The 17,988-nt window shown below is 38.1% G+C and overlaps 1 protein-coding gene across 7 annotated transcripts in view; it reads right to left on the reverse strand.

The window, feature by feature from the left end:
- LRGUK (leucine rich repeats and guanylate kinase domain containing) overlaps positions 1 to 17,988 on the reverse strand; it is a 119,630-nt gene that overhangs the window by 79,613 nt on the left and 22,029 nt on the right. For 6 of the 7 annotated variants that reach the window (XR_004351557.1, XR_004351558.1, XM_032644064.1 and 3 more), the window contains 4 exons: positions 17,062 to 17,162; positions 13,759 to 13,899; positions 13,357 to 13,438; positions 3,794 to 3,918 (listed from right to left, as the gene is read on the reverse strand). Coding sequence is in view for 5 of the 7 variants with exons in the window: in XM_032644064.1 (XP_032499955.1) it covers positions 3,794 to 3,918; positions 13,357 to 13,438; positions 13,759 to 13,899; positions 17,062 to 17,162 (449 nt within the window). In the remaining 2 variants the exon portion in view is untranslated. The remainder of the gene's footprint in view (positions 1 to 3,793; positions 3,919 to 13,356; positions 13,439 to 13,758; positions 13,900 to 17,061; positions 17,163 to 17,988) is intronic. The other variant, XM_032644065.1, reaches the window with a different exon arrangement.

The following is a 17,988-nucleotide window of genomic DNA, read 5'->3' on the forward strand; positions in this document are numbered from 1 at the left end:
GGGAAACTGGCACATAGTGATTTAAAAGGACTGCCAAATTCAGTGCCCAGTGCTTCATTTGAGAGCAATGAAGTTTCAACTGCAATAAATATTATGTTTAAATATGTTTAAATGTTATTTCATCAATAAGACATTAAAATGTATTCTATTTTTTAACATCTTCAGTGGAGTATAACTGCTTTACAATGGTGTGTTAGTTTCTGCTTTATAACAGTGAATCAGCTATACGTATACATATAGCCCCATATCTCCTCCCTCTTGCGTCTCCCTCCCACCCTCCCTATTCCAGCCCTCTAGGTGGTCACAAAGCACCGAGCTGATCTCCCTGTGCTAAGCGGCTGCTTCCCACTAGCTATCTATTTTACATTTGGTAGTGTATGTAAGTCCATGCCACTCCCTTAATTCATCCCAGCTTATCCTTCCCACTTCCCACGTCCTCAAGTCCATTCTCTACATCTGCGTCTTTATTGCTGTCCTGCCCCTAGGTTCTTCAGAACCATTTTTTTAAAAAATCCATATATATGTGTTAGCATACAGTATTTGTTTTTCTCTTTCTGACTTACTTCACTCTGTATGACAGACTGTAGGTCCATCCACCAAATTACAAATAACTCAATTTTGTTTCTTTTTATGGCTGAGTAATATTGCATTGTATATATGTACCACATCTTCTTTATCCATTCATCTATCGATGGACACTTAGGTTGCTTCCATGTTCTGGCTATTGTAAATAGAGCTGCAATGAACACTGTGGTACCTGACTCTTCTTGAATTATGGTTTTCTCAGGGCATACGCCCAGTAGTGGGATTTCTGGGTCATATGGTAGTTCTGTTTTTAGTTTTTTAAGGGACCTCCATACTGTTCTCCATAGTGGCTGTATCAATTTACATTCCCACCAACAGTGCAAGAGGGTTCCCTTTTCTCCACACGCTCTCCACCATTTATTGTTTGTAGATTTTTTGATGATGGCCATTGTGACCGGTGTGAGGTGATACCTCACTGTAGTTTTGATTTGCATTTCTCTAATGATTAGTGATGTTGAGCATCCTTTCATGTGTTTGTTGGCAATCTGTATATCTTCTTTGGAGAAATGTCTATTTAGGTCTTCTGCCCATTTTTGGATTGGGTTCTTCGGTTTTTTGACATTGAGCTGCTTGTAAATTTTGGAGATTAATCCTTTGCCAGTTGCTTCACTTGCAAATATTTTCTCCCACTCTGAGGGCTGTCTTTTTGTCTTATGTTTTCCTTTGCTGTGCAAAAGCTTTTAAGGTTCATTAGGTCCCATTTGTTTATTTTTGTTTTTATTTCCATTTCTCTAGGAGGAGGGTCAAAAAGGATCTTGCTGTGATTTATGTCATAGAGTGTTCTGCCTATGTTTCCCCCCAAGAGTTTTATAGTGCCTGGCCTTACATTAAGGTCTTTAATTCATTTTGAGTTTATTTTTGTGTATGGTGTTAGGGAGTGTTCTAATTTCATTCTTTCACGTGTAGCTGTCCAGTTTTCCCAGCACCATTTACTGAAGAGGCTGTCTTTACCCATTGTATATTCTTGCCTCCTTTATCAAAGATAAGGTGATCATACGTGCGTGGGTTTATCTCTGGGCTTTCTATCCTGTTCCATTGATCTATATTTCTGTTTTTGTGCCAGTACCATACTGTCTTGATTATTGTAGCTTTGGAGTATAGTCTGAAGTCAGGGAGCCTGATTCCTCCAGCTCTGTTTTTCTTTCTCAAGACTGCTTTGGCTATTACGGGTCTTTTGTGTTTCCATACAAATTGTGAAATTTTTTGTTTTAGTTCTGTGAAAAATGACATTTGTAATTTGATAGGGATTGCACTGAATCTGTAGATTGCTTTGGGTAGTAGAGTCATTTTCACAATATTGATTCTTCCAATCCAAGAACATGGTATATCTCTCCATCTGTTGCTATCATCTTTAATTTCTTTCATCAGTGTCTTATAGTTTTCTGCATACAGGTCTTTTGTCTCCTTAGGTAGGTTTATTCCTAGGTATTTTATTCCTTTTGTTGCAATGGTAAATGGCAGTGTTTCCTTAATTTCTCTTTCAGATTTTTCATCATTGGTGTATAGGAATGCAAGAGATTTCTGTGCATTAATTTTGTATACTGCTACTTTACTAAATTCATTGACTAGCTCTAGTAGTTTTCTGGTAGCGTCTTTAGGATTCTCTATGTATAGTATCATGTCATCTGCAAACAGTGACAGCTTTACTTCTTCTTTTCCGATTTGGATTCCTTTTATTTCTTTTTCTTCTCTGATTGCTGTGGCTAAAACTTCCCAAACTTATGTTGAATAACAGTGGTGAGAGTGGGCAACCTTGTCTTGTTCCTGATCTTAGTGGAAATCGTTTCAGTTTTTCACCATTGAGAACAATGTTGGCTGTGGGTTTGTCATATATGGCCTTTATTATGTTGAGGTTAAGTTCCCTCTATGCCTACTTTCTGCAGGGATTTTATCATAAATATGCGTTTCTTTCATTGATTGATTTGCGTATATTGAAGAATCTTTGCATTCCTGGGATAAACCCCACGTGATCATGGTGTATGATGCTTTTAATGTGCTGTTGGATTCTGTTTGCTAGTATTTTGTTGAGGATTTTTGCATCTATGTTCATCAGTGATATTGGCCTGTAATTTTCTTTCTTTGTGACATCTTTGTGTGGTTTTGGTATCAGGGTGATGGTGGCCTCGTAGAATGAGTTTGGGAGTGTTCCTCCCTCTGCTATATTTTGGAAGAGTTTGAGAAGGATAGGTTTTAGCTCTTCTCTAATGTTTGATAGAATTCGCCTGTGAAGCCATCTGGTCCTGGGCTTTTGTTTGTTGGAAGATTTTTAATCACAGTCTCAATTTCAGGGCTTGTGACTGGTCTGTTTATATTTTCTATTTCTTCTTGGTTCAGTCTCAGAAGTTTGTGCTTTTCTAAGAATGTGTCCATTTCTTCCAGGTTGTCCATTTTATTGGCATATAGTTGCTTGTAGTAATCTATCATGATCCTTTGTATTTCTGCAGGGTCAGTTGTTACTTCTCCTTTTTCATTTCTAATTCTGTTGATATGTCTTCTCCCTTTTTTTCTTGATGAGTCTGGCTAATGGTTTATCAATTTTGTTTATCTTCTCAAAGAACCAGCTTCTAGATTTATTGATCTTTGCTATTGTTTCCTTCATTTCTTTTTCATTTATTTCTGATCTGATCTTTATGATTTCTCTCCTTCTGCTAACTTTGGGGTTTTTTTGTTCTTCTTTCTCTAATTGCTTTAGGTGTAAGGTTAGGTTGTTTGAGATGTTTCTTGTTTCTTGAGGTTGGATTGTACTGGTATAAACTTCCCTCTTGGAACTGCTTTTGCTGCATCTCCTAGGTTTTGGGTCATCGTGTTTTCATTGTCATTTGTTTCTAGGTATTTTTTTTATTTCCTTTCTGATTTCTTCAGTGATCTCTTGGTTATTATAAAAATATTCTTAATAGTTGCTAAAAGTATGCCTTCCTTTCTCAGTGTTAGTCAATCTTTTAAAAAACGGAATTTGTGTACCAAATTAGGAAATCATTTTAGTTTAGCATGAATTATTCATCACACACACACACACACACACACACACACACACACACACACCACACACACATCCCAGATATGGAAAGGAGCAAACAGCACTAAAGACAATGACATTTCATGAAGGAATTAGCTCTTCATAAAACTGAAAAATCCTAACTATCATTCATAAATTTACTAAGACATTAACTAGTACTTCTATAAAGAATAACACTTTTGTTAGACTCACCAGACAAAGTATTTTGATCGGTAACATTCCTAAGCCATTAATGGTTGTGATCTTGTTCTTGGCCAAACTAAGGTGGGTAAGACTGCTACACAGCTCTAGTCCATTGATTTCAGCTATCTCATTGCCTATCACCATGACTATGTTTAAGGAAAATGGTATTAGAAACATTTGGAAGAAAAAATGAATTAGTGTCAAATCATCATTAGAAAAATCAGACAGCAGCATAAATAAAAAAGTACTCTATGCTAATATAGGACTAATGCTAAATCTTAAAATGATATTTTTTTCATATAGAAGTTAATAGTGCACCAGGTAAAATTTGTTTTTTTATAGGCATAGCTTTTGAGTGTGCTCAGTTGCCTTTGTGTTCATATGTGACTCATTTAATCAGTAAGGAAAAACACTTCAGAGTGGTTCAAAGCTGCCACCTTGGCAGTGTTTTTTCCTTGGTTCCTGAGTGGTCTCCATGAGAAACTCTTGTACTTTTCCACAGGCAGAACTGAATCCAGGGTTGCCCTGGAGAGGCACATGCACTTTATCATCCCCATAACCAGGGAAACAGCCCGGGAGGTGTCATCTGCAGAAAATGGGTGATACTGAGAGGAATTGCCTTTTCTTCTATCTATATTGGCTTCTCTTCTCTTTAAAATAAATGAGGCCTAAACTCAACCTTCTTTTCCTCATCAGTTGATTTTCTAGTTATTTTAAAATTTAACTCTTACCTTTTGTTTTCCATCCTTTATAGTCACCTAAAAATGCAAACTTAAAGTCATCAATTCTACTTACCTCTCTCTGTCCTCAGTCTTTCTGGCAAATTTCTAGGATTTAATATCACTTCTCCACCCAAGCTCAGTTTTCCCTCCCAAGTAGCCTAAGACATCACCATTTTCTCAGCCACTTGTAATCTTCAGGGCATCCAATCATCACCAAAAACCTGGCATATTTTGCTTTAAAACATCTCTTCAAATATGTCCTTCCTTGTCATTCACCCCTCTGCCAACTTAATTCAGCTTTAGCACCAATGGATACCTCTAACATCCATTTCTTCCTGCCCTCAAGTCACCTTACACACTGTAGTCAGGTTAATTTTTTTCAAAATATTGACTGGATATCACGCTTCAATTAAAAAATTCTCACAGGACGAATTCCAAATTCTTCACTCTGGCATTTAAGGCCCTTTACTTTAAGCAAAACCTATTTATTGAATTTCATCCCCCATAATAATCCAGTGAGAATGCTCCAATTCTGCCAGGTCAGTCTTCTCAATAGTTCTGGAATATACCCCTTGACTTTCTTAATTTTTTTAAATACTGCTTTCCTACTTATTTCTAAACCCTACCCATTCTTCAGGACTTAATTTGAAATTCCACTTTTTAAAGTTTTTTCTCTTTTTTAACATTTGCATTAAACCAACATCTTAAGTATTTCTTTTTGACAACCTCATTTCCCTACTTCTATTAGTTTTTAATTACATAAGTAAATACAGGTGACAGACTGGGCGAATATATTCACAACATATATAGTATACAAAGAATTACTATCTAGAAAACATAAAGAATGACAATAACCCAATAGAAAATGGGGCAAGAATATATCCAGGAAATTCCCAGAAGAGCAAATCCAAGTGGCTAACATAATAAACATATGAAAAGACACTCTGCTTCACCTGTAGTCAGGAGAAAGCAAATTAAGATGCTATCCTTTCCCTATCAGTTTGGCAAACATTTTAAAGCTTTTGAAGAACAGATTCTTTCATACTACTGGGTGAGAGGGTTCATTATGGTATAGACTCTCTGGAGGCAATTTGGCAGTGACTATTATAATTGTAAATATCAGAGCAATTCCAATTCTTGGTATCCACTCCAGACAAACTCTTTCTTCCTCAAAGCCTTTTCTGGTCAACTTCTAACACCCCACCTATGGAGATTAATCACAGAATCAACAAATTTTTTAAGAGAAAGGAAGGGACTGTAAGTATCACAGAAACATACATTTTGCCTCATAATTATCTGTAGTTATCCTAACTCTACCACTTACTAGTTACGTGATGTGATTTCTCCCTGCTCAGATTTTTCATCTGTAAAATGGAGACAACATCAGGCTGCCATGAAGGCCAAAAGTTAGATCATGAGAAAAAATTTAGAAAATGTATGTGAGTGAGTTGTACAAGTACCTCACAATTATAAGGCATTGTTATCGTTACTAAATTACAAGCACATGAGGCCAAGGAATCACATCCTCTGCCTCTTGGCCAGCAGCACAAAAAGGAGCATTCAGGCCAGGACTGCTTCTGAAAGAACAAAGCCAGAGACAGAGTTTAATTAAGAAACTAAAAGCAATGATGAGAAAATATTGCCAAATGAACCAGAAATTCCTCGATTTTCCTCACTGGTTCCAGATTCAATCCTTGGGCTGAAGCATAGTTCGGCTTGTTGTCAACATGCATTTCAAAACCACTTTCATAAAGCTTCCTGCCAGACTAGCTCTACAAATAGACACTTATGCTCACAAGCACGACTCTTCTTTCTGCTTCCATTTTCTTTGGGCTATTTAAACAATCACTCTATAGATGAAATAAAATATCCTCAGTGTAGCAATCTTTGGTAAGAAAAATTAAGCACGGAAAACTTCAAATGGCCATGTCTTAATCTAGCAGAGGAAGCAACAGTCTTTAAGTCCTATTTCAGGAGCACTAGTGTCTTGGTAGCTCAGCTTCAACAGAAACGAAGATACTCTGAATTATGACAGAGAGTAAAACAAATGCTTGTGGGTGGCTGAGTCAGGAAGCACTCCCATGGGAAGCAGGCAAGGATTAGAAAACCAGAAAACAGGAATCCGGACACTGTTAAGAGATAATGGGAACTGAAAAGGAAAGCCTGTATACAGTAATTTTCCAAGACATTAGAGGCCGTTCCCTTGGTGCATCCAGCTTACTCTCTAGCTTTGACTAGTAGGGCAAGTCATGTTTTATGAAATTAGTATTGCAAGGGCCAAAAGGAGGAGAAATACAGATGCCCCCCTGCAGTCATGGCTATGGCTTCTGCAGCTGCCACTGCCATCACTCACAGCACTGGGGAAAAGGGTGAGGAGCTGACTGAACATCTCTGCTAAGAAACAGGTTCATTTCACTGAAACCATCTCCTATTTCCCAACTCTTCACTCCCCTTTAAATTTCAAGGAATTTTAGGCACTATAAATTACAGGTGACCCTTGACAAACAGGTCTGAAATGTATGGGTCCACTTATACATGGATTTTTTTTTTTTTTTTCACTAAATACATACTACAGTCGTACACCATCTGTAGAGGTTGGTTGAATCTACTGGTGCACAACCGCGGATACAAAGGGCTTACTGTAAAGTTATGTGTGGCTATTCGACTGCTCTGGGATTGGTCCCCTAACCCCCACCATTATTCAAGGGTCAAACGCAGTCAAGCTCTTAAGTAAAGAGTACTTTTCACGGCTTTTCAATGGCTTCCCCTGCTATTTACAAATGGTCACATCATATGTGACTGCCCGTAATGCCAACAGTCAATATGCAGGACTGGTCCATCCAGAGCTCTAAATTCAGGAATACCTTTATCTCTCCAATCTCCCCTTTTCTTAAGAACCTTCATGAAATGTTACTTGCCCTTCCTCCTAACATTATTCTTTCATGTTCTTTCATAAGTCTTGGGACATTCCGATAAGAAGAAATATAATCAGATAAGCCACTAAACTGTTACAATGAATTAGCTTATTGAGTTAATCCTCTTAGGTTAGTTTAATTTTAAAAGGCTACTATCAGGAGAAAGAGACTCAAAGAACACAAGATCATCATACTGCATTCCAGCTCTAAAATTTTATGATTCTGTGAATAAATCTTTTACAGTGGAATGTTAGATCCTCGTGGAAACTGAGTGAAGGAATCCAAAGGCACATAAGCATAACTTTACAGCTAGGGAAAAGCCCAACAATATATTTTTACATTTGGGCGATGCTGTCAGCAGTTCACAGTGCTTGACATGAATTATTCACTAGTCAGCACTTGCTCTTATTCATTTGTCTACAACCATAAAATACGGGCCGGGTGTACAGAAAACAGTTACTAAGAAATAAATAGGAAATCCATCACAATTCTCTTAGTGGAAAGAACCACAATGATGACTTTAATCAAAACCAATCCTGAAGGATCTATATCACCTTACCAGTGAAAAATGTTCTTCACTATGGGAGTGAATCTCTTTAAGAAATGAAACATGCATACATTTTAAACGGCTATGTGATAAAAGTAGTAATTATTCAATGAATTTTAACATGAGAAGAACAATGGAATGCAGAAGACTAGTCTCAGCTCAACCACTTACCAAATAATATCGGATGTTTCCCTGCATCTCAGGCTCCTCTCCCATAAAATAACAGCACTAGATGATCCCTAAAGTCCTGTCTGGATTTAAAAATTCTATAAACCACTTTTTAAAAACTTCATGATTCTATAATCATGGAATAAATTCCAATGATCAATTAATATTTATAGGTAAAGAATAAACTGCATCCTTTCTTAAGACTAAATAAATATACTAATCCTCGGCAAAGTTTATCATCTTTCGATTTGGGGTGATTATCAATTAATCATCAGTTGCCCACCTACAGAAGGAAAAAATAGCATAATAAGATTAACTAAAAAAGTTGATACTTTACAGTTAACAATTCATTCTGAGGTATTAATCTACTACAATCACATTGTCAGCACTACTAGCTTGATTAATTGATTTGTTTTTAATTTTAAATAACTGCTTTTAATATTGATAATTATACTTCTCTTTTAATTTTATTTTAAACAGAAGTGCAACTTTTTCCCCTCAAATAGAAAACACAGATGCTCACTAAGGAAAGCTTGAATAAATACAAAAAGTTAAAAAAGCCAAATTTCTAAAGCATGTAAAAAAGGACAAATGGAATGGCAGCAAATGAGAAAAGCATGACATTCAAGATATAACAGACAGGACTGATTAGCTTAGAGCTGTGGATCTCAAAGTGTGGTCCTCAGACCAGACAGGACTGATTAGCTTAGAGCTGTGGATCTCAAAGTGTGGTCCTCAGACCAGCAATGCCAGCATCATCCCGGAACTTGTTAGATATTCAAGTTCTCAGGTACCACCCCAGACCTACTTAACCAAAAGCTCTGGAGGGTGGGGACCAGAAATAGGAGGGTGGGGACCAGAATTCCAGGGAATTCTGATAGAGCTGGACTTTGACATTTGGTAACTAACTGTTTTCAAGGAAATTAATTTCTAAGTTTCAAATTTTTAAAAATTTTAATGAGGACAGGCACATCACTGGCCATACATGGCCTGCTTTTATTAACTTTTAAAAATTTGATGAGTATTCTTGAAACCATCACCATTCCCAGCCCAAGAAGTAGAACATTAGCAGTAAGTTACATCTACCTCTGCACACCTCTCCTGTCACGTCTTGACGGCTCCCTCTCAGAGATAACCCCTAGGCTGAACTGCCTATTTCTTCTTCCCTTTCCCCTTTGGTTTTATACCTAAATTATATTTGGTTTGGAATTCCCTGGTGGCGCAGTGGTGAAGAATCCGCCTGCCAGTGCAGGGGACACAGGTTCGATCCCTGGTCTGGGAAGATCCCACATACCGTGGAGCAACTAAGCCTGTGCGCCACAACTACTGAGCCTGTGCTCTAGAGCCCGCGAGCCACAACTACTGAGCCCACGCACCGCAACTACTGAAGCCGGCACGCCTAGAGCCCGTGCTCCACGACAAAAGAAGCAGCCACAATGAGAAGCCCGCGCACCACAAGGAAGAGTAGCCCCCGCTCACCACAACTAGAGAAAGCCCGCGTGCAGCAACGAAGACCCAATGCAGGCAAAAATTGTTTTTTAAAAATTTCTAATTAAAAATTTTTTTTAATTTTAAAAAATTTTTAAAAATTGTATTTTGTTTTATTAATAGTCAACTTTACTGGTGCATGGAGGTATATACAGTTTATTCATTTTCACAACTATATGATAATTCTATTGTATCAGTATACCATAATTTATTTATGCTCTCTTATCAAGGAATATTTGGGCTATTTCAGTTTTTTGCTATTATAAGCCTCCAGGTACACGTATGCTAAACTTCCTATATATAGGAATGAAAGTGCTAGATCATAGAAAACGTGGATGTTCAATTTTACAAGATTGCACAAAACTGTTTTCCACAGTGGTTAAACAAATTTCAAACCCATAAGGAAGAAAAATAGAGATCCTCTTGACCTATGTGTTCTCCAACACATGGCATTTTTAGATTTCTTACATTCTGTCAACTGAATGGATATAGTATATCGTGAGCTTGACTTGCATTTCTCTGAATACAAATGAGGTTGACATGTCTTCATATGTTTGTTAACCTTTCTGATTCATTTTCTATAAAATTATATTTACACATCTTCTCCCATCTTCATATCCAGGAACATACTATATTTCCCTTTAGTCAGGTCTTTAATATCCTTCAATAAAGTTTTATTATGTTCCCCCGACAGGTCTTATTCACCTTTAATAAGATACATATTCTTGTAAATGGCGTTTCAAGATTGTGTTTTCTAGTTGCTTGTTTGTGGTGTAGAGTAATGCAATCGATTTCTGTTTATTGAAGTCATATCCAACTACCTTGTGGAACTCTCAAAACTCTATTATTTCTAGTAGTTTATTGCAAGTTCTTTTTTATATTCTGTAGACAATCATATCATTTGCAAAAAATGACTTTTTCTCCTTATCCATCTTTATACTTTGCTTTCACTTCTTTATCTTATGATGCTGAGTAAGACCTCTTAAACAATGACGGTTAGAAGTGGCAAAGGCGGTTATCTTCTCTTGTATCCTTGATTTTAAAGAGTGCTTAGAACATGTCCCCAGTTAGGATAAAGTTTGTTTCAAATATTTTTGTTGACATTCTTATCAAGTTGAGGAAACTCCCTATTACTAGTTTACTAAAAGTTTTTATTGTGAATGAAGAATGGATTCTATTCAATTTTCTGTATCTATTGAGCTTCTATATCTATTTATCATATGATTTATTTCCCTTAATCTGTTCATGTCGTTAATGACATTTAAAATTTTTCTAATGTTAAACTACCCTTACATTCATGAGATAAACCTAACTTGGTCATGGTATATTATCTTTTACATATACTGTCAGAATCGGTTTGCTAATATTTTGTTTAGGATTTTTACATCTATATCACAAGTGAAATAAGCCTGTCATTTTCTTTTCTCTTACTGTTCCTTGTCTGGTTTGGGTAACAAAGTAACCTCATTAAAATGAATTGTGAATATGCCTTCTATTTTAAACCTTTGAAAGAATTTGTTCATTTTTGAAAGGTTTGTTCTTGAAAGTTGGGTTTTTTTGTATGCAGATTTTTAATTTAATTGATTTTAATTTGTAATGAACTAGTTTTATAGTTATAGGACTACTCAGGGTTTCTATCTCCAAGTCAGTGCTTTGGTGTATAACATTTTTCTAGGGATTTATCCATTTCATCTAAGTTTTTAAATGTTCTGGCATTAAAAAGTTGTTTAGAAATTCTTTTTTATCTCAAAGCTTTTAAGTCTTTTCAAAACTCTAATTACATAATTGTACACAATATGATATGCCTGAACAGAACAAAAGAAAGAGGCATAGTTAGCACTGTTTAAAAATTAGCCTACTCTCTTTTCAAAACTGTAAGCTGTCTAAGAGGTAGTTTATGAAGGGGAGCTGGTTCTGGGTGTTTGTCTTTGCATTTTTAAAAACAAAGATGAGGAATTGTGCCACGGTATTTACATTCTAATTATGTGTCTATGTTCTGAATTCCAATTGGTTCTGATGTAATAAAGCTTTTTACACTTTGGAGATAAGACTCCATTGTTACATCTGAAGTCAAGTTTAAAAAACCCTGATTCTTTCCTCCGTTGACATTTACAAAGTCACAACAGTTCAGCTTTTTACATGGAAAGATAAATTTATGTAGAAATTAAGACTTTCATGATAGAAATGTTTGAAAATGCATCCTCCATTTTCAGTCCAAAATACTGTGAAGTTTTCTCTGGCAATTCCATGCTTGCACATAGAATATTTTCTGGAAGACAGAACTCCAGACTTTCGTGTCACCATTCTCACTCAGGGTGCACTGAAGAACAGAAGGAGCTCTGGATGCTCAATCCCTTTTGTCTGGTTGGAGTTTAGGGGGGCAGCTGACGGCTAGACCAGGGCTCCTCAAGCTTTAGTATGAACTCACATCACCTGGGGGTCTTGTTAAAAATGCAGATTCTGATTTCAGAGGTCTGGGGTAGCATCCAAGAGTCTGCATTTCTAAGAAGTTCCAGGCAATGCTGACACTGCTGGTGGTCCCTGAGGAGCATTATTCTAGATGGCCTGAGATGAGCAGATCTCTGAGCCAGACAGCTTCTGGGCCGTCAGACTCTATCTCTTTCCAAATGAAATATATATACAGTCAAGCATAAAGTGCAGGTTCTACGGACGGGTGCCGCTAATGTGTACTACTTTTAGCTTGTCATCAAAACTTTTCATTTTGATCATTTTCTCGTTCAGGAAAACTTGCTCGTTTCAAGAGCACCCTCTAAATGTCCACTAATTGCTCATTTTCACACACAAGTTCTAAAGAGAGTGATGTGATGTTTTACGCTTTCCATCATATACAAATAAAGCGTTTTTCCTACAAAATATGTCTTCAAGAAAACGTACCTTCTGTTCTCCCCACATCTCAGCCTCATTACTAGTGTGTACGAGCTGCTGCCACATCCCTGGAATGAGGTATCCAAGGGCAATCAATTCGTTCTCCACTCTGCCCTGAAAAATCCTCAGGGGGGTAGAAAGATACTGAGAAAGAGAAGGTGCTGCTTCCTTATCACCCAGAGAACACTGGTCTCTAGGGCAAGGAAGAGATTCAAGCTCATTAAACTCACAGATCCCCAGTCAACCCCTTAGGGTCCAGAAGCTGGAGTGTGTCTATGTTAAGGTAGGTGCTCTGTTTGCACAGGAGCCTGGCTCATGCAACAGATATGTTCTTGAAGTTGGATGCGAATCAAAAATTGTTGGTTTTACTTTTTAAAAATTTTTATGAAAGCGTCATTTGAGATACACTAGAGAGGCTTGCTAGTTAAAGGGAGCTTAGTGTGAATTCTTTTGTAAAATAAATAATCACTAATTTTGGCCGTATCTGGATTTTCAGATACTGAATTTACATAAAATAAGGTCCCAGTTCAAGTAAATTTGAAGAAAGGAGTCGGGTAAAACAGAACTTCTTATCTGGTTCTAGAATTAAAAATAAGCCTATGTTTATCAGACGAATGACTGTCTTCTTAGCTCTTCAGGTGTAAGATGTTCTTGGCAAGCTCTGATTTGCACTCTTACTCCTTGGTCAGTAAAATATCCTCATTTTGTGAATATCAATTCTTAACCGTTTAAATGAGTCACACATCTCTAGTAAAGTGCCTATCCCGCACTATTTCAGGTCATCCAGTACACATGTATTAATGGGCCTCTTAATCAAACTTTCCCCTTTAATCATTCAAAGGATACTGTCCAAAATTAGTTTCGTGAGAGACTCATATGCCGACAAATCACACATTTCTGAAATTTGGTTGTAGGAAAAATCCACCTTCTGATAAGAGAAAGAGAGCAGGATGTTATACTTTCTCACGCATCTTAACCACACAATTACTTGCACAACAAGAATGTATTTTCTGATGAGGGGTTACAATTCACAGTTGAAAATACACTCAGGCTAACGTACTTCCTTTTGTGTTTAACCGCTTCCTAGCTGGGACCCTCGTCTGGACACTTTGAGGGGTACTAAGGGGGAGACCCTTCCCCGTGGCTGGCGTGGACAGCCGTGCAACAGAAACGCTTTCTGTTTCTTCAGTCACTCTCCCCATTTTCAGCACTTATTTTAAACTTTCTTGATCTTCCTTTAGAGCTTACCTCAGTTTCACCCTTACTAACCACCATGTCTTCGTTTTCGCTGACGCCCAATAGCCTGTGTTCATTTAGTTTATATGCACATCTTGCTTCTGGCTTCTTTGCCTTCCGTTTCTGGCTCAATTTACTCTCCTGTGTCACCCCCTAAAGGCCAGAAAAGTCTTTCTTATTCATCCCTCAGGCTATACCTCGTCCACTCAGCACCCTTTCTCAAACTTGACTATCTTAGGAAAGCATTTTCAACAATATTAGTTGTTCCTACTCAAAAATATGAGAAAGAAAAACAACATTAAATAACTTTAATTATTCACCTACTGGCAAAAGATAAAAATATATATATATTTTTAAACACTGCTTTAATGTGCTAGGCACATGGTGATTATTTTCTGGAAAACTATCAAGCAATTATATAATAAGTACTATTGTTATCTTCTTGTGCCCTTTAAAACAGTAATTTTACCTCCCCCAACCCATGCACTAAGATTATTTTTATCAATGTATTAAATACTAAACACTTTAAATACTGGACACTAAAAAAACTTCTTTGAAAACAGCTCAAGTGGCAAGTGTAGAAAATTGGTTAAGTTGATTACAATACAGCAACAAGACTGCATAGTAAGTAAAATACAAGTATGTGAATCATGTGAAGAAATAGAAATGTGCAAACAAATCCTGTTAAAAAAATCAGAAACAAAATTTTATGCACATATAAATTGCAACTATGTAAAATGCATTCCATGACTTAATTAAAAAATCAGTTTGGCATGATAAAATGAAATTTCTCATTCACGTTTTTCTTCTATATAATAATGATGGGCTAGAAATAAACTTATAATTATCTAGGTTTACTTATAGCTGACATTTTTCCATCAACACCTTTCATCCTTGTGCCACAGCTTGTGTGTGATTATGATACCTAGCTAACTACACACCTGTTGGGACTATATGCCAATACTGTGCCCTCCATGCACTTATGATACTGGGCTTGTTGAGAGACCTTAAAAGGGTTATGATATTGCCCTGACTCCCACTGGGAGTTCCACTGGAACCCAGAGCTTGTAAGAAGTGCCCATCAATCAAACGAACCTTCGTCACCTACTAAGAGCAAAACCATTCTAGGAAATACAAAAAGGGTAAAAGTATAAGCTCCTGCTCTTTGGGACATGTATGCTTTCTTTGGTTAGTAGCACAAGGCACATAGATAATAAATGAAACATAAGCAGAGCTTTCCGAGAGGGTGAGACATTATACACAAGCGTGATTTACTGGAAAAATGGGCTTTGGTTCTCAGACATGGGGTTCAGTGCCAGCCCTGTGACCTCCCAGCGAAGGTTAAGTAAGTTATTTAACCTTTCTGTGCTTCTGCAAACTCAGCTGTAAAATGGGACCATCCCAGCTGCCTCACAGTTCTATTGGGAGGATTTAGTAAGGCACTGCATTGAAAACATTGGAAGGCCTCAATCATTCCCCTCCCAGGTTCACAAAGGGTTCACTTAGGGTTCACATAGGGTTGAAGTACCTTGTCAGGGGCACTCTGGAACTTTGCAAGCACTTTCCTAAAGTTACCAATACATCTGCTCTTAATCCTCTAGGAACTTAAACATTGAGGTATCTGCCATAACGATGGAAACACATCACCATACATTTGTCCAAACCCACAGAATGTACAACACCAAGAGTGAATCCTAATGTAAACTGTGGACTTCGGGTGATTATGATGTGTCAGTGCAGGTTTGAGTGTAACAAATGTCTCACTCTGGTGGGGGATGTTGATAATGGGGAGGCTGTGCATTTGTGGGGGCAGGAGATATATGGGAAATCTCTGCACTTTCTCCTCAATTTTGCTATGAACCTAAAACTGCTCTAAAAAAAAAAGATGGGGTATCTGATTTTTGTTTACTTGTGCAGTCTTTTGGGGAGGGGGTGAGGCAAGATTGTGAATGAAAGAAACTCCAGGCAAGTTTTTCCCAAGGAAGGGGGTCACGCTCTTGCCATGGCTGATTTCACTGGGGCTTAGGGCAAAGCAGAAGGCGACAGCAAAGGAGGGAGAATCAAGACAGCTCTGCAAGAACAATTCCTGATGACCTGGAGACCACAAGGCCCCATACTGAGGACAAATAGGCACCTTGTGCGGCTTTTCTGGATAAACAAATGTCACCACAGCAATAACTGTAATTTCAAAGGGAAAAAACTCACTACTGATAAAAATGTAGCAAGTGAAATAAAAGAAGAAAAATTAAGAAAGGTGTCTCACTGACAGTATGGAGGATGTCAGATTCTTAATTTCGAACAGACTTATATTTGTGCAAGATCCAGCAGAATACGTTGGATCTACATTAATTTGCCTTGTAAACAAAATAAAACTAATAGGTAATAAAAGGCAATCATTGATGTCCACTCCTTAAAACAACTTTTTAATGAAATATTTGAGTCCAATAGAAAAATACTCGTCCCAAGCTGCGGCAATGGTTCCCAAATTTGTCAGCACGTTACAGCCACCTGGGCGGGGTCTTTTAGAAATTCCCACACCCGGGCCTTACCTTGGACCACATGAACCAGAATATCTGGCAGTGGAATCCAGGCATCAGTAGTCTTTAAAACTCTCCAGGTGATTCCAGTGTGCAGAAAATCGGAGTACCATTTATCTATGACCTCTCTGCTTACGTGTGGTCCATGGACCAGCAGCAATGGCTCATCAGGAAGGCTGTTAGAAAGCAGGGCCTCAGGCCCACCTCAGACCTACTGGATCAGAACCTCATTTTCACAAGAACGCCACGTGACCTACACCCACGTTCAAGTATGAGCCACTGTGCTCCAGAGCAGAGTGAGCTGCTCCATCAACCACCATTCACAGACTTTCATTCTGCCTCAGAAATGCAAAAGCAAGTGCAGAGAAGCAAGAATGAAGGTCTGAAATCACTGCTTTCTAAACAAAAGTAAAGGTTGGATGAATAAAGAAGGCAAAATTTAAGCCCCCAGGAAATTTTTACAGAATTTTCAGGTATAAAATTGTTCTGCTATAATAAAAATACACAAACAATAACTAGTATTTAAATGAAGCAGAGAAAAGGGAAAGAAGTTAGTTCATTGGTTTGGACACTAGGTTTTAGCAAAGCTTCCGAAAAAGATAATCTCTTGAAAGACTATCTCCCTTTTCTAAAGTAAATGATACACAAATCCTTCTCCTTTTTTATTTCATTTCTCCTCTGTCTTATTCTCTCTGAATTCTCTTTTAGTGCTTTTTTGCTCGTTAATGTATTTCACAAACCAGTTAACACATGTAATTAGTGTATTAATAAAATCTACCTTGAGATTTTTGGGTGGCTTGAAATTGAAGAATGTCGTCAGTTTATTCTGAGAAGCATTAAGTTCTAGAAGATAAGGCATACAGCTCACACAAGACAAATCTGGGGGATAAAATGAATAAAGAATAAGGTAAGTCAATAAAACAAAACTTAGACAAAGTCATTAAAAACAGCATACATTATATCAGAACATTTTAAAACTATACCAGTTGGAAGCACAACTTAATTATTCCAGATGAGTGAAATGAATAAAAATAGGAATATGCAAAACACACACACACACACACACACACACACACACACACACACACAGTGTGGAAAAGGCACCATGAGCCCACAATTTAACCTTCTTCTCCAGGGTCCCCCACCTGTCCCATCCCCTTCCATCATAACCAAGAAAGAAATGACAGAGGCCTCCTTGTGGCCCAGCTCACTCTCCCCTGAGCTGCTAACAGTCAATGCTTCAAAAATGCCAGCCTTGGGAGAGACCAAGATGGCGGAGGAGTCAGAAGCGGAGATCACCTTCCTCCCAACAGATACATCAGAAATACATCTACATGTGGAACAACTCCTACGGAACACCTACTGAACGCTAGCAGAAGACCTCAGACCTCCCAAAAGGCAAGAAACTCCCTCACGTACCTGGGTAGGGCAAAAGAAAAAAGAAAAAACAGGGACAAAAGAATAGGGATGGGACCTGCACTTCTAGGAGGGAGTGGTGAAGGAGGAAAAGTCTCCACACACTAGGAAGCCCCTTCGTGGGCGGAGACGGGGTGGCGGGGGGTGGGGGGAGGGAAGCTTCGGGGCCGTGGAGGAGAGCGCAGCAACAGGGGTGCGGAGGGCAAAGCAGAGAGATTCCCGCACAGAGGATTGGTGCCGACCGGCACTCACCAGCCCGAGAGGCTTGTCTGCTCACCCACCGGGGCGG

Source organism: Phocoena sinus, chromosome 9, assembly GCF_008692025.1.
Source record: "Phocoena sinus isolate mPhoSin1 chromosome 9, mPhoSin1.pri, whole genome shotgun sequence".
In the NCBI taxonomy this organism is placed as follows: domain Eukaryota; kingdom Metazoa; phylum Chordata; class Mammalia; order Artiodactyla; family Phocoenidae; genus Phocoena; species Phocoena sinus.